This window comes from Hemiscyllium ocellatum, chromosome 25, assembly GCF_020745735.1.
Source record: "Hemiscyllium ocellatum isolate sHemOce1 chromosome 25, sHemOce1.pat.X.cur, whole genome shotgun sequence".
Taxonomy (NCBI): Eukaryota; Metazoa; Chordata; class Chondrichthyes; order Orectolobiformes; family Hemiscylliidae; genus Hemiscyllium; species Hemiscyllium ocellatum.
In genome coordinates this window covers 9,091,441-9,107,800 of record NC_083425.1, presented here as the reverse complement: position 1 = coordinate 9,107,800, position 16,360 = coordinate 9,091,441, and the positions used below count along the sequence as shown (strand labels likewise).

Sequence of the window (16,360 nt, the reverse complement as noted above, 5' to 3'; positions counted from 1 at the left end):
GACCCAGTGGCCTAATGGATAAGGCATCAGCCTCCGGAGCTGGGGATTGTGGGTTCGAGTCCCATCTGGGTCGTGTTAGTGTTTTTTTGTATCGCCGTCCCGCGTCAGTTTGGGCTGCTTGACGTCCAAGCATGTGGCTCACACCAATACTCCACCAAAGACGCTGTCCCGGGTTTGCAAAACCTCAAAACCCAGCGAGAAAGCTGTACTTCAACCGGGAGGCCGCTCTATTGCGTGGGCGAGCTCTCAATGCGCTTCGAACTAAATGCCAGCAGAGGGTGATAGCGAGGAGCAGCAACTCAGTTAGATCCCACAGCAAGTGCCTGTCTTCAGTTTAAGCAAAATAAAACGCATGGAATAATCATTCAGAATAGATGCACTCATTCTGAAAATCAAAGGCATTAAGTACACAACCGGAACATCGTAATACTGATTAGAATACAATTCAATAATTCCCACCTGATACCCACAGTGTATTTTATTGCTAATCATTGCCACCTGGTAACTGTACAAGAAGGGAGCTTCTTTCTATTTCCCAAATGCAAAATAAAAATTGGCACAAAAGTACACTTAATAAATAAAGTTTATGAATTTTGGTTATCATTTTTGCAAGTGATGTGGTATTTCAGTGGAAATAAACGTAAAAACCTCAAACTTGGGAAAATACAGCAATTCAATTGGGGTATATTTTTAACACGGTGATTACTGAAAGCAAGAAAAGTTTTGTAAGAGTTGCTTTTCACACAGCACTTGATGAATATATGGGTCAATTAAGATACTTTTCGAGTACTAAAAGCTACTGGAAATCTTCCTCATTAAAAATCTAGGGACATGGTTGCATTATTCAAAGACAAAAAAAATCAGGTCTCAACAAATTAGTTCTTAAATGGAAAATGATTAAATTTAATCAGTTGACATAGTGTTGTCCTAGGTTGCTGCCCCCTCATTAGCATAACCCAAGCAAGGTATAAAACAAAGGGCATTTTCTCTCTCCTCCTCAATTCTCTCTCCTCTTCAATCATTTGGTTTTCGTTTCCTGCTTCAGTATGAATAGATTGGTATTTGTACATATCTTTTCGATCGTCGTATTTGCAAAAACTGAAGGTGAGAGGCATTTTATCCAATTTTCCAAAAAAAAACCGTAAACGCTGCGCTGTATTTGAAATGGTCGTACGTAGTATTATAATATTTTATATTAAATCCAAAAGGTGAAGAAAGGAGATGCCTTTAAGGAAAACAAATCTTGAAATAAATTTAGCTGTACATGTAATCTGTGCAACTATGGCATCTTCCAAGAGTTTAAATTTAATCAAAATATGTCTCAGAAATCATGAAGAAAGTAACAATTTGACTGATCCCTCTTCCTTTGTCAAAGTACCCTGGTTATACCAACAACAAATTTGACAATTAGAATTTATTTACCATGATACTGGTGGTTTTCTAAAAGTGAAAGACGGAAATCGCCAGCGAGGTATTCAGCTTTAAGGTCAAGCTTGTTCGGTACAGTATTGTGTACGTTGATCTCAGCTATTGCAAATGGATTCAAGTTTCCCGAGATGAAAGAAGTGCAAACAATCTTGCAACAGTTGCAATGTGCCCAGAATTCATTTGTGAGAAGACAAAGTGTAAATACACTCTGTCTGCTCGTAACCATAGCCCAGGCTGACAGTTATTGGTGAAATGAGTTGTGTGTGAAACCATGGATTAGCATCAGCAAGGTCTTAAAGAGTTAGGTGCCATTTGTAAGAGTACAGGAACATTGTTATCAAGTTGATAGGTAAATTTTGGGCTAAACGTGAAAGCAAAACTCAACAGAAGGAGATGAATTTTAATTTGTCAGTATCAATATTCATGATCATGGAGATACTGAGATGATTGGGTAAAAAAAGACTAACTGCCTCGGATCCTTAAACTGCGAAAGTTTAAAGTAATTTTCGAACTAACAGAAATGTAGATAGTTCCAAAGGGTTTTGAGAGAGTACATTGGAAGAAATTATTTCCACCAGCTCTAAGTAACTGAAAGATACAGCCTTAACGTTAAAAGAACTTCAGAGGGGAAATTAGAATAATTAGTTTTTGAGTTGTTCTGACTGGAGGGCTGCCTGAAAAGGAGCTGGGAACAGATTCATAGATAATTTCCAAGGTGAGAGATTTTTTAAAAAAATGATAATTGAAAATAAAACTGGTTGGAAATGACGTGGGATTGGGTTTAATTATGTAGTTTTATTCAAACAACCAATCTGCTGTGGGCTAACTGGCCTTCCCTGAGGATAAAAAAATTGATCCTTCTGTATTGTACAATATAGAGTGGGGGGGAAGAAAGTGAGGACTGAACAAGAAGACGTGGATGGGCAGAAGGAGAAACACTGGAGGGTTTAGGGATGATGAAGAGTGATTGAAGTTCAGTAAATTAGCTGTAAATAAAAGTAGACCACAAAACACAGGAGTAGAAGCAAGCCACGTAGCCCATCAAATCTGAGCCATCAATCAATGAGACCATGGCTGTTCTGATCATCCTCAACTCCACATTCCTGCCTTTTCCTCATAGCCATTAATTTTATTTCTAATTTAAAATCTCTATCTCAGTTCTGAATACATTTAATGACTCAGCCTCAACAGCCCTCCATGGTAAAGAATTCTCTGAGAGAAGAAATTTCGCCTCATCTCCATCTTAAATGTGTGATCCCTCATTCTGAGATTATGGCCTCTGGTTTTAGACAGTCCCACAAGGGTAAACAACGCTTCTGCATCTATCCTGTTAAGTCCCCTAAGAATCTTGTATGTTTCAATAAAATAATTTTTCATTTTTCTAAACTCCAATGATTACAGGCTTAGTCTACTCAACCTCTCCTCATAAGACAGAGCCTTCATATCTGCCTCATGAACTTTCTCTGATCTGCCTCTAATGCCAGTCCTTAAATAAGGGGACCAAACTGTTCACAGTGCACCAGTCTGACCAGTACTTTGCATAGTCTTAGCGAGACTAAGCAACCTTTGCAGATTTGATGGGCCAAGGGGTTTCTTTTATGTTGCTGATTTTTGTGACTCCATGACTTCTGTATTTGTATTGCTGAAAAAAGACACATTTTGCTGAAAAAAGACACATTTTGCTGAAAAAAGATACATTTTGCTGAAATTTTTCAGTATGAGTAAAAGATGAAAAACTTTGACAAATAGTGTCTTTTTTCAGCAATATTGTACAATAAAGCAATTATTCATAAATTTATTTCAAAGTTCTCTGAAAGTGTGACTGGTGGAAAAAGCATTGTCGCTCTGTATTTACCCTGTCTTCTGTATACAGAGCTCACACCACAATTTGGAATAACAACAGATCGAAGATCTTCCTCCTCAGAGCTTCTGAACCCTTCAGTAAATCTGACAAAATTGCCTCACAAAAATCAGAGTCACCTGGAGTCCAGTCTACCCGTTCTTGATGCCTTTTTTGAGAGAGAAGAGACATCTTACCAACAATACAAGATCAAAAATGAAATCTCACATGCAGTGGGCGAACTCAGTCCCATGAGTTTTTTTGAAAAAAACCACAAAAGGAATGAAAGCACAGACAGGCAGAAGTACAAGGCAACTGCAAAAGAACATCCTGAGAGACAGGGAAGTTGGCAATCAAACTACTTGCGAGGCCTATATTCAGATAAGTCCAACTTGAATAGATCACCGATCTACTATAACCTTCTGGCCAAAAGCATGCAGTCAAGTTTTTCCGTGGATCCGATCCACAATTATCATCAGGGCACACAGCTCCATCATCATGTAACAAAACAGGGAGAAAGAGCTACATCTTACAATCTAGATCTTGAGGAGAACAGATCCAGAAAGACTATACGGTACAGAACAAGTGAAACATTCATAAATGGAAGCAATTCATCATCTGTAATCCATCGACGTCCTTCAAGTTTGCTCTATCACTTCAACATACTCAGAGAAGGTAATTAGTATGCTGTTACCTGATGCTGATATTGCTGATACATTTACTGTTATTCTGGAATTTCCTTTCCTAAATTTTTCACTTCTCCCCTCCCCTTAAAACCTACCTCTTTGGTCTAGATTTTTGTCATATGCCTAATATCTCCTTATGTGATTCTGTTTTAGTGTCATCCAGATCTACCACAAAGAAAAAAGGCCCTTTGGCCAATTCTGTTCACACCATCTAAACAACCATTGACTATTCGAATCCCATTGTCCAGCAAAACTCAAATTTGACAGCACCCACTGTGAGGCCAAAGGGCCAATTTGATTGATAAAGCTTCAGTTCCTAACCCAGTGTCTTTGCACCCAGTTGTAGACCCCTAATGATATCTAGGCTGAATGTTTATTTCTTCATTCAAGGGGTGGGTGTTGCTGACTGGGCCAGCATTTATTGCCCATTCCTCATTTCCCTAAGGCAAGTAGTGATGAGATGCCTTCTTAAACCATTGCAGTCCATTTGCTGTATGTAGATGCCTAGTCATTAGAGAGAGAGTTACAGGATTTTGACTCAACAATACCAGTGATATATTTCCAAATCAAGATCATGTGCAACTTGGGGGAAACTTGCAGGTGGTGGTTTGCCGTGCATCTACTGCTGTTGCCCTTCTAGATAGCAGTAGCCAAGGGTCTGGAAGGTGCTATTTAAGAAGCTTTGAGAATTTCTGCAGCGCATCTTGGAGATAGTATACGTTGCTGCTACTGAACATCAGTGGTGGGATGGGTGGAGTGAATATTTGTGGATGTGGTGCCAATCAAGCAGGCTGCTTTGTCCTGGATGGTAACAAACTTCATGAGTGTTGTGAGAACTGCAGTCATCAATCCAAGAGGAGAATTCTATCACAGTTAACAGCCCAAATTGAGAATCAATCAGAGTCTGCCAAATTTCAATGTTCAATTTTCATTGGAGAAATTTGAGCTCTGGGAGGGAAAGTGGGTCAGAGTTTCAGCAGAGGTCACTGCTTGCAGCATGCATGTCTTGAGAAATTATTAGAATATAGCCCAAGATCACCCTGGGATGCCCAATGGCAGAACGTACCTCACCCCATATAAGTGTTCAAAACTTTATTAAGTCTCTAACACCCAGATAAGGATGCTGGAATAGATGCATCTCGTAGCAGAATTGTCCTTGTAGTTAAATAAAATAGTACTTAATTCCAGTTTCTGCAACTGCCAGTTTTGAGCTGCTAATTGTGGAATATAAAATAAATGACACACACTCTTTGCTATTTGATCCCTGTGGAGAATTATACACTCCCTACACATGGATTGACCGCTTGCTAAGGTGATTCTTTTGACACAGATTGATCAATAAGTTAAAAGGGAAAAACAAGGAGTTAAAGCGGCACAGAATAAAACAAAGAACTTTGGATGCTGGAGATCTGAAACTGCACCAGAAACCGCAAGTGAAACTCAGCAGGTCTAGCAGTATCTATGGTGACAAAGCAAAGTTAACATTTCGAGTCTAGTGACTCTGATAAAGAGTCACTATACTTGAAACGTTAACCCTGTAGTTAAAGTGATATATAGCTGTTTTGGAATGCTAACATTTACAGGGTGCTTGGGCAATGTTTGGCTGTTTGTTTAAGCAGAAGGTGGTGGGTGCCTGGAATGCGTTGCCAGCAGAGGTGATAGGAGTGGGCACAATAGCGCCATTTAAGATGTATCTAGACAGATACATGAATGAGCAGGGAACAGAGGGTTACAGATCCTTAGAAGATAGGTGACAAGTTTAGATAGAGGATCTGGATCAGCGCAGGCTTGGAGGGCCGGAGAGCCTGTTCATGTGCTGTAATTTTCTTTGTTCTTTGTTCAATATGCAAATTTTGAAGTGTAAGAATAGCAGTTCTTTGCATTGTGATGGAATGTTTGTCACTGTTGCTCCTTAAAACCATCTCCTTGAAAAGTAGAGGGCAGTCTCTCAAACTTGTCAGGAACAATTTTAAATTGCAAGCAACAAGTGCCTGCAAGTCACCAGTGTTCTCCAAATGTCCAGATGGAGGGGTCAGAGCCAATTTACTATTTAAAAAGACTTCACTGAGGGAGCAGGTCTTTCCCAATATGTCAATCCTGCTGCAAAAATGAGGCAGAGGTAAGACACAATGTGATTTTTTTTTAACATGGCATTATTTATGGGCTGATGAGAACAGGAAATCAACGAGGTAAAAACAATGACTGCAGATGCTGGAAACCAGATTCTGGATCAGCGATGCTGGAAGAGCACAGCAGTTCAGGCAGCATCCAACGAGCAGCGAAATCGACGTTTCAGGCAAAAGCCCTTCATCAGGAATAAAGCTTTGCTCTGCTCTTCCAGCACCACTGATCCTAGAACAGGAAATGTTTCTTACACCCTCACAGGAAACCATGATTCCAAAACTTGGGATTCTTTCACCAACCCCCCCCCCCCCCCCACCCTGCCCCAATGTCTCTCCCCTCCCTCCCCCCCGCCTCCATCTCCCATCCGCTCTGTCTAACCAAACTTTCCATGGCCTGACCAATATTTCCCTCCCAGAATTAAAGTTTCTAACCAAAGTTGGAAACCATTGCCTCCTGCTGATATTTATGGTCAGGCAGCTGCTTCCTAAATAGCTGGGTACTAAGTATTTTGAAACCTGGCTGTTAAAATTGAGTGAGCCTGTCCATTGCTGTTTCCAGATAGGGCACTATTAGCCAGAGTCAAGATTAGAATGGTGCTGGAAAAGCACAGCATCCGAGGAGCAGGAAAATCGACATTTCGGGCAAAAGCCCTTCATCAAGAATTTCACCACTATTAGCCAGACCACATTTAAACATGGGAGTTAAAATTGAGCCATTGCAATTACTGTTGCACATTCATTTATTTGCAGGGAATTCTCCCATTGTCCTGGGCATCATTCATTCTTCTTAAAAATTGGCGATTTATCTTGGCCATTTGTGAGGCTGTGCTGTGCATAAATCAGCTCCTCTGTTTACTTTAAGAATAATAGTAATTGTAAAAGCACTTAATTAAACAAAGAAATCTTTTAGACTCCCTACAATGTGGAAACAGGCCCTTCGGCCCAACTAGTCCACACCGACCCTCTGAAGAGTAACCCACCCAGAACTATTTCCCTCTGACTAATGCACCTAACACTATAGACAATTTAGCATGGCCAATTCACCTGACCTGCACATCTTTGGACTGTGGGAGGAAACCAGAGCACCTGGAGGGGACCCACGCAGACACGGGGAGAACATGCAATCTCCACACAGTCATCAAAGGCTGGAATCAAACCTGGGACCTTAGTGCTGTGAGGCTGCAGTGCTAACCACTGAACCACTTGGGGTGCAAGTACATAGTTCCTTGAAAGTGGAATCACAGGTAGACAGGGTGGTGAGAAAATTGAATACAGGAGTTGGGAGGTCATGTTGTGGCGATACAGGACATAGTTGAGGCCACTTTTGGAATACCGCATACAATTCTGGTTGCCCTTCTAAAAGAATGTTGTTACACTTGAAAGGGTGCAAAAAAGATTTACAAGGAGGGTTTGAGCCATTGGGGCTGTTTACCCTGGAGCGTCAGAGGCTGAGGGGTGACCTTATAAAATCATGAGAGGCATCGATAGACTGAATCGCCAAGGTCATTTTCCAACAGTAGGGGAATCGAAAACTAGAGAGCATAGATTTAAGATGAGAGGGGAAGATTTAAAAAGGATCTGATGGATAACTTTTTCACACAAAGGCTGGTGCATGTGTGGGACAAGCTGCCAGAGCAAGTGGTGGAGGCAGGTATAATTACAAAATTTAAAAGGCATCTGAATGGGTATATGAAAAGGAAGGGTTTGGAGGGATTTAGGCCAAATGCTGGCAAATGGAATTAGGTCAGATTGGTAGGGACTAGTTGGACTGATTCGTCTATTTACATACTGTATAAATCTATGACTCTGATTTTATAATTATAAAGCATTTAGTAACATGTTAAGTGCATGAAAGATGCTTTATAAAGGTATGTAATATTTTGTCAGATGTGAGGCCTGAATCATTTCATTAATTAATCAAGCTTTTCTTTGCTTCTTTCAAAGATTACAGTAAAGAGTTATGTTCAATCGAATGCAGAAAGGAAAAGAATGAAAAAGAATTCTACTGCAACAGTGAGTTTGGTAAGAATAGATTGAGGTTTAAATGTCATTTCTGTCTACATTCCATGGCTGAAAAAATATATGCTGGGGTATAATCTGTGATCTGGTATCCTTCGTTTCAGTGGTGGCAATTAGAAATGGGGTGGGTGGGAATGTACAATTTATTTTGCATTATCAGGATTGTATTTTAGAGCCCCAAATAGAAATTGAGAAACAAACTTGTAAGGAGGTCTTAGCTATCTGTAAGAATAATAGGGTGGTTATGGTAGGGGATTTTAACTTTCCAAACATAGACTGGGACTGCCATAGTGTTAAGGGTTTAGAAATATTGCTTTTCTCAATTTCCAAAGGCAAAAGTGTGCCAGCATGTACTGTACCATCCCTGGTTGCCCCTGAGAAGGTGATGTGATGCCTTCTTGAATCATTGCAGATAGTTTGGTGAAGGTATACACACAATGCGATTAGAGAGGAGCTCAACAGACTTAGGCTGATACTTGCAGATAGGATGAACACTAGTAACATCATTCATTGATTCTGTGACCACAAATTAATAACTGAATGTAACAGATGTATCAGCTTAACTTGAAACAACAAAAGATGAATGGATAGCTGAAAGTTAAGCATTTCCCAAAGAGGATAATGAATATGTTGAAGAGATTCCTCAAAGGAATTGAACAGGTTAATGTCAGAAGCAATTCAGAGCAGAGGTTGGATGACATTTTGGTGAAGAAAGTGATTGCTGAACCTTGGAAAGAACGTTAGAGAGGAAACTTGGAGGCTTGTGAGAGCTGGGCTAAGACAGGGAGAATTTCATAAGGTTGTTTGAAGCGTTGATCAAAACAATAATATAGCTTAGATTTTTAGAAGCTCAGGGAAAACACAAAGATTTATTTGTGCCATGAAAATTTATTATCTAAAATGTGCAGCTGCAATGAAATGCTATGCAACTGTCAGGTCTTCTCATTTCCCATACTTTACTTCAGTCTGCACCCTCTCACCCTGACAACAAAAAGACGTGACACTCTCTTGGAGAATTTGTGTCTCCATCCTGCAACATAGCTGTTCATGGTACTGTGTATGGTGAAGATGCTCGGCTTAAGATAAAGCTTGTAGTGTGTACCATAATCATAAACGCTCTTAATTTCATGTATTATTTTACAACACTTTGTGAACCTTACATACAGATTCCTAGCTAATAACAATAGCAAATGCTGAAAATATATAGTTAAAAGTCACACAACACAAGGTCGTGGTCCAACAGGTTTATTTGGAAGCACTAGCTTTCAAAACACTGCTTTTGCATCAGGTTTTGTGGAGCAGGACCATAAGACACAGAATTTCTGGCAAATGTGTCATGTAGCTGAAATATATTAAACAAACTTAGATTTCAGCCAAATGACTGGCTGTAAATTCTGTGTGTTATGGTCCTGCTCCACAACCACCTGATGAAGAAGCAACATCCCAGTCCAACACCAGCTCTTCCAAATCATGAGAATATACATGTAAGTTAGTCAGTAGAAACAGAATAATAGCTTACTGTTTCGTAGACATCCAAAACACTAGCTTTCATTTTTCAGATGCTGACTGATACCTTGTTCAATTGGAATTCTTTCCTATTTTAAAGCATGTTTTAAATATTGCTGCTAACTTTTTAATATTTTCTTAAATCTGCTATTATTCTTTATAAACTGAACATGAGAACTGAAAATGCCATGGCTGGCTACTTCAGCTCAATTCTTTAATGCAGTGACAGTATTCAATCTTTCAACAGCAATCAGTGGTATAGTCCATGATATAGTGACCCTTGGTAAAGGGCTGCGTCTGGTGACATTATTGGTAGACAGCGATGGATTCTATCGCATGAGTCGATTATATGTCACGCCTGATGGATTCTTCTTCAAAGTGCATATTCTTGTTGTTGACACTTTCAACTGTAGAAGATTGTGTCCGGACTTGAAGTTTGGTGAGTCCAATATTCCTGATCATACTGCACAAATGTTTATAGGGGTTGGGAACTTGTAGGAAATTTAGCTGATGCAGTTAGATCAGTAAGTTCATTCACTAAGATCTAGGTTAAACACCATCTTGTTGGGGTTAGTTAGCTTGGTTGGCTGAATGGTTGGTTTGCAATGTACAGTGGCATGAGCACTTATGGGTTCAATTCCTGGATAACTGTATTGTCAGGAAGGACTCCCTTTTCAAACTTACCTCAGGGGTAGTGACCCTCAGGTCAAACCACTATCAGTCATCTCCCTCTGAGAGAGCAGCCCTATGGTCAGGTAGGACTAGAATAATGTCATGCTAGCAATGAAAATGCAACATTAAGTGAATTTTATCAGTAAGTTTATTTCCCAGTAAGTCCACAGTCCAATACGTATCCCTAATTTGATATTGCAAAAATGCAAGACTAGTACACTTCTGCAGCCGGAACTGGAATATGTTGTTGGAAGAGAGGAACATAGAACATAACATTGCATTACAGGCCCTTCAGTCCTTGATGTTGTGCTGACCTCTGAAACCAATCCGAAGCCCATCTAACCTACACTATTCCATTTTCATCCTTATTCTGTCCAATGACCACTTAAATGCCCATAAAGTTGGCGAGTCTACTACTATTGCAGGCAGGTCCTTCCACACCCCTACTACTATCTGATATCTGTCCTATATCTATCACCCTTCAGTTTAAAGTTATGTTCCCTTGTGCATCACCATTCAAGGTAAAAGAGTCTCAGTGACCACCCTATCTAACCCTCTGATTATCTTCTATATCTCAATTAAGTCACCTCTCAAACTTCTCTTTAATGGAAACAGCCTCAAGTCCCTCAGCCTTTCCTCGTAACACCTTCCCTCCATACCAGGCAACATCCTAGTAAATCTCCTCTGAACCCTTTCCAAAGCTTCCACATCCTTCTTATAATGTGGTGACCGGGGCTGTCCGCAATACTCCAACTGCGGCTGTGCCAGTGTTTTGTACAGCTGCAACATGACCTCATGGCTCCAAAACCTAATCCCTCTACTAATAAAATCTAACTCACCGTATGCCTTCTTGACAACTCTAGCAACCTGGATGGCAACTTTCAGGGGTCTATGTCCATGGACACCAAGATCTCTCAGTTCATCTACATTACCAAGAATCTTACCATTAGCCCAGTACTCTTTAATCCTGTTGCCTCTTCCAAAATGAATCAGCTCACTCTTTTCTGCATTAAACTCCATTTGCCACTTCTCAGCCCAGCTCTGCAGCTTATCTATGTCCCTCTGTAACCTGCAACATCCTTCGGTACTATCCACAACTCCACTGACTTTAGTGTCATCTGCAAATTTACTAACTCATCCTCCTATGCCCTCATCCATATCATTTATAAAAATGACAAACAGCAGTGGCCCCAAAACAGATCATTGTGGGACACCACTGATAACTAAACTCCAGGATTAAAAATCACACAACACCAGGTTATAGTCCAACAGGTTTAATGGGAAGCGCTGCTCTGAAAGCTCGTGTGCTTCCAATTAAACCTGTTGGACTATAACCTGGTGTTGTGTGTGATTTTTAACTTTGTCCACCCCAGTCCAACACCGGCATCTCCAAATCAGAACTCCAGGATGAAATTTCTCATAAACCACCACCTTCTGTCTCTTTCAGCTAGCCAATTTCTGATCCAAACTGCTAAATCACCCTCAATCCCATGCCTCAGTATTTTGTACAATAGCTTACCACATCAACTGCTCTACCCTCATCCACCTGTTTGGTCACCTTCACAAAGAACTCAATAAGGTTTGTGAGGCACGACCTACCCTTCACAAAACCATGTTGACTGTCCCTAATCAACTTATTCCTTTCTAAATGATTATAAATCCTATCACTTATAACCTTTTCTAACACTTCACCCACAACTGAAGTAAGGCTCACTGGTCTACAATTACCAGGGTTGTCTCTACCCCCTTAGGGAACAATATTTGCTATCCTCTAGTCTTCCGGCGCTATTCCTGTAGAAAATGACGACATTAAGATCAAAGTCAAAGGCTCTGCCATCTATTTCTGGCACCTATCTCCTTAATGGCATTACTCTGGACAGTAATCTATCTGTAATTAATTTATGTAAATTACCAGTTTAAAAATTTACATAGCAGGACAAAGATCAATTATACCATGCTAACACATTCACAAATTTGCAGTTAATCACTACTCACCAAATCATGTTTTAGATCATGTATCAGGCAAAACAGCAATTTACCACATATCTGAAATATTAGTCAGATCACCAACGTCTGTTTCTCTGGTAATGCCCAGCTTGGAGTCAACCTTACTAATCAACATGGAAACCTTTAATTTGTGTTCTTTTTGAAGTTATTTTTGATTCAACTACCACTATCTGGGGTAACCCTGGTAAGCCTTCAGATATCCACTGTAAAGTTCAGAAATTAATCTTCAACATATTTCAATATATTTTGGAAAAAAACTAAAGAACTTCACAAATCATCACAAAATTAGAACAACTTTTATTTCAAATCATGAACTCAGCAACGAATGGTGGAAATTCTTCAAACTGCGGATGCTCGGAAATCGCATAGGAGAATGGCTTTATTCTGTTTGAAGGTGTGATCCAGCACACCTGGTAATCTTTAACATCCATGACGTACTCAAAATGTAAAGCATTTAATTCTCCAGCAGCAAAAACATCTAAAATTCATAATGTACAACATTAAGGAGTGTGCATTTGCTCTCAATTATCCAAAACAATTTCTTATCTATCACATTCAAAATCCCATTGACTATACCTTGTAAGAAAATGGGCATTATTTCAGGCCTGCCAGTAATGGATTTTCTTGAGAAATGAACTGGAAACACTTGTGCAAGCACATTAATGCATTCAAGGGACAGTAGGGACAGTAGTGAGCTATGCTATCCCCTGAGCCTGTTCCACAATTCAGTTAGATCGTGGCTGATCTACCAGTAGGAAAACTGGGGTTAAAATAAATAGAATAATATGGGAATAGATTACAACATTTTTCTAACAATCTTTCTGTATATTGCTTCTTAGGTGGTAAATACATCCTGATGGGCCTAATTTATCACAGGAGATACATTCTACCCACTTGGGCCCAAGAACATGTTTCTGGGAGACTAAAGCCAGGAGATGGACTGGTTAAGAGCAGCAGCTATGTGAGACGATATAACAGAAAGAGGGACCAGAGAGTCCAGTTAGCACGTGATGGGAAATGTGGAAGTGCATTTTTCAGATCTCAGCAGAATTGAAATGGGCCAGTGTGTACTTTACGTTTTCTGTAACAATATGACAAGTAGTGTAGTATTGTTGTTTGCTATTATTAATGAATGTAGCTCATTGTACTTAAAATGTTCTATAATATATGTAGAGTCAAAGAATCATACAACATGGAAACAGACCCTTTGGTCTAACTTGTCTGTGCTAACCAGACATCCCAATCGGACTTAGTCCTCTTTGTCAGCATTTTGCCCATACCACTCCAAACCCTCCCTATTCACATATCCATCCAGATGCCTTTTAAATATTCTACATGCATCAGACTCCACCACCTCCTCTGGCAGCTCATTCCATACATGCACCATCCTCTGCATGAAAAGGTTACCCCCTCAGGTCCTTTGTAAAATATCTCCTCTCTCACCTTAAACCTGTCCTCTTGTTTGGGATCCCCCCACCCTAGGGGAAATACTTTGGCGATTCATCCTATCCATGGCCCTCATGATTTTATAAACCTCTAAGATCACCCTTCAACGTTGTTTTAGATTTTAGTCTACCCCTTCAGCTCATCTGTAAGGGTGCTATAATTGGCCTTAGCAACCCAGGCTAGAACTGGGAGACAATATCAACTAGGTTTTCTCCTCTTCATTGTTATCCAGTGCCATGTGCCAGAAATAGAACAAGCTCAAACAGATATTGACTGATTGGACTCCCTGTGATGGCCCCCTCCACCTCATCACAACTGAATGGCTAAGTGGGATACAGCAGCATGAGAAGAGATCGTTGGCATCAATTAAATTATATCCAGAAAGGTTCAATGCTTTCAAGAGGGGAAAGCTCTTCAACAAACTGTACTCTTGTCAAGTACCACTGTATTTTAAAGTAGTTGCATTAAGTCTTTTCAGGGCAAATCCTGGATTGGATTTCTATCAGTTTAGCAAATCCAGTTTGTGCAGTTGAAGACAACATGCCTCATTCAATGCACACATTGCAATGTATAAGTCGAACTTCACTCAGCATTCCAGTATATCCTTGCCCTTCTGATAGCTGTGCTTAAAGAAAATAAAAACACTTCCCAGTGAAAGGAAGAAGACATGAAAAGTAGAGACTGTGAGAAAGTAACAATCATTCCTCTTCCTCTGGGAAACGGCTGTTTCCAGGAGATCAAAGCATCTGGAATGGGTGCAGCCTGGCTGCTTTTTACATTGAATTGTTTATCTAAAGGCTGATGTTTCAGGGTCCTCCACTAGGTCGGGATTGTAACTATTTCCCCAGAGTCCCTGGAGATCATGGAGAAAATTTTCTCCATATGCATTGGACACAAGAAGAATGCAGACTGACAGATGAGCAACCATTATTCAAATACCCAGGCAGCAGAGTGCTTTTTAAAAAATTAAGTATACAATAAAAAAAGCTTTCAAGGAAGAGTTATTTTTAATAGCAAATATTAATTTATCTCACATTAAATGTCTTTTTTGCTTGCTGTTTAGCCATATTTTGATACAATTCAAGAAAAGCTTTCATGTGCTATATTTCATACTCCTGCTCATTCCTGACTTCTCCCCACTGTAATCTCCTAACACTACATTTCTGTTTACAACTGGGGCTAGCCACCTTCACAGCTTCTGCTGTTCTAGGATCAGTCATTTGAGCAACTGTTCCACAGAGATGGATGGGTTAACAGGTCAAACCCCACCTCTCCAGCAGCTACTTGTGCTGAGATGGAATATTCCACACCTATAGAGTTCTTTATCTCAGCAGTTGTTGTTCGATATACAATTTATTGGCCTGGAGAGCATCTGGTGGAAATAGACATTAGCAACCACAAAGGCTTTTTCCCACACACAGTTCATCATTCTATGTTTAGAATATTGCTTTAGTGGCCAAAGTACCACAGCTGGAAGGGACATGGCTGTAGGTGTATTGCCCTGGGTGATTGGGACAGGTTGTCACAAAATAGTTTGGGTAGATATTTAGGAAAAAATTATTGCAAATGCTGGAATCTGTACTGAGAACAACCAATGCTGGCGATCAGCTGGTCAGACAGCAGTCATGGAGAGAGAGCAAGCTAATGTTGAGTCTGGATGACTTCAGAGCTGAAGTAAAGTGTGGAGGGACAGCATTTACGCTATAGTTTTGGGGGGGGGGGGGGGGGGGAGGTTTGGGGTGTGTGGAGGTAGTGGGTGCAAGGTGCTGGTGGACAAAAGATGTCAATAGTTCAGGTTAAGTGATCGGAATGCAAGAATGGCAGAACAATAGTGTGTCTAATTGCTAGACCTGAAAAGACCGACAGTCCCTGTGGGGTGGAAGGAAGGGAGAGAGGATATGATAACGGAATGCAAGTTATAAAAAAAGGGAAGAAATGGTTCATAATTTGAAGGGGTTAAACTCAGTATTAAGTCCAGAAAGCTGTAAAGTACTGAGTCTGAAGAGGAGATATCGTTCCTCCAGTTTGTGTTGTGATTCACTGGAATTAAAGTGACCAGCTATGGGAAAGTTAGGGTCCTGCTTGCACACAGATCGGAGGTGTTCTGCAAAGCAGTCACCCAGTCTGCGTTTGGTTTCTCTAATGTAGAGTAGACCACATTTGGTGCAGTGAATACAATATACAGGATTGGAAGAGGTACAGGTGAAATGGTGCTTCACCTGGAAAGATTATTTAGGCCCTTGGATGGTGAACGGGGAGGTGGTGAAGGGGCAGGTGTTGCACCTTCTACAGTTACATGGGAAGGTGCCTTGGGGAGGTAGGGTGGTGGTTGTGGAAAGGACAAGGGTGTCCTGGAGGGAACAATCCCTGCGAAATACAGATGGGATATTGAGGGGAAGATGTATTTGGTGGTGGTGTTCTGCTGGAGTTGTCTGAAATGGCAGAGAATAATCCTTTGAATGCAGAGGTTGGAGGATTGAAAAGTGAGGACAAGGGGAACCCGATCAACTGTTGAGAGTGATGGGCGGGGGCAATGGTGGAAGCATGGGTGATAGGTCAGATGCGGTTGAGGGCCTGTTCAACCACATTGGGTGGGAAACCATGGTTAAGACGAAAGCCATGTTAGCTGCACT

General features: G+C 40.6%; 1 protein-coding gene and 1 non-coding gene across 2 annotated transcripts; both read left to right on the top strand.

The window, feature by feature from the left end:
* Positions 1-73, top strand: trnar-ccg (transfer RNA arginine (anticodon CCG)). Its single transcript has one exon. It is a non-coding gene; the product is annotated as a tRNA-Arg (tRNA).
* Positions 74-3,315: 3,242 nt separating this feature from the next.
* LOC132827751 (UPF0450 protein C17orf58 homolog) lies at positions 3,316-14,721 on the top strand. Its single transcript, XM_060844446.1, has 4 exons — positions 3,316-3,943; positions 8,022-8,099; positions 9,850-10,041; positions 13,121-14,721. The coding sequence occupies exons 1-4, from the start codon at positions 3,520-3,522 to the stop codon at positions 13,333-13,335; spliced, it is 909 nt and encodes a 302-aa protein (XP_060700429.1). The 5' UTR covers positions 3,316-3,519; the 3' UTR covers positions 13,336-14,721.
* Positions 14,722-16,360: the final 1,639 nt, after the last annotated feature.

Bases quoted from the DNA above. Each gene is read 5' to 3' on its own strand.
- LOC132827751 (XM_060844446.1), top strand. From the start codon at position 3,520: ATGAGTTTTTTTGAAAAAAACCACAAAAGGAATGAAAGCACAGACAGG. The intron at 8,100-9,849 runs GTAAGAATAGAT...ATCTTTCAACAG, and splicing joins CTACTGCAACAGTGAGTTTG to CAATCAGTGGTATAGTCCAT. The intron at 10,042-13,120 runs GTGAGTCCAATA...ATTGCTTCTTAG, and splicing joins GTGTCCGGACTTGAAGTTTG to GTGGTAAATACATCCTGATG.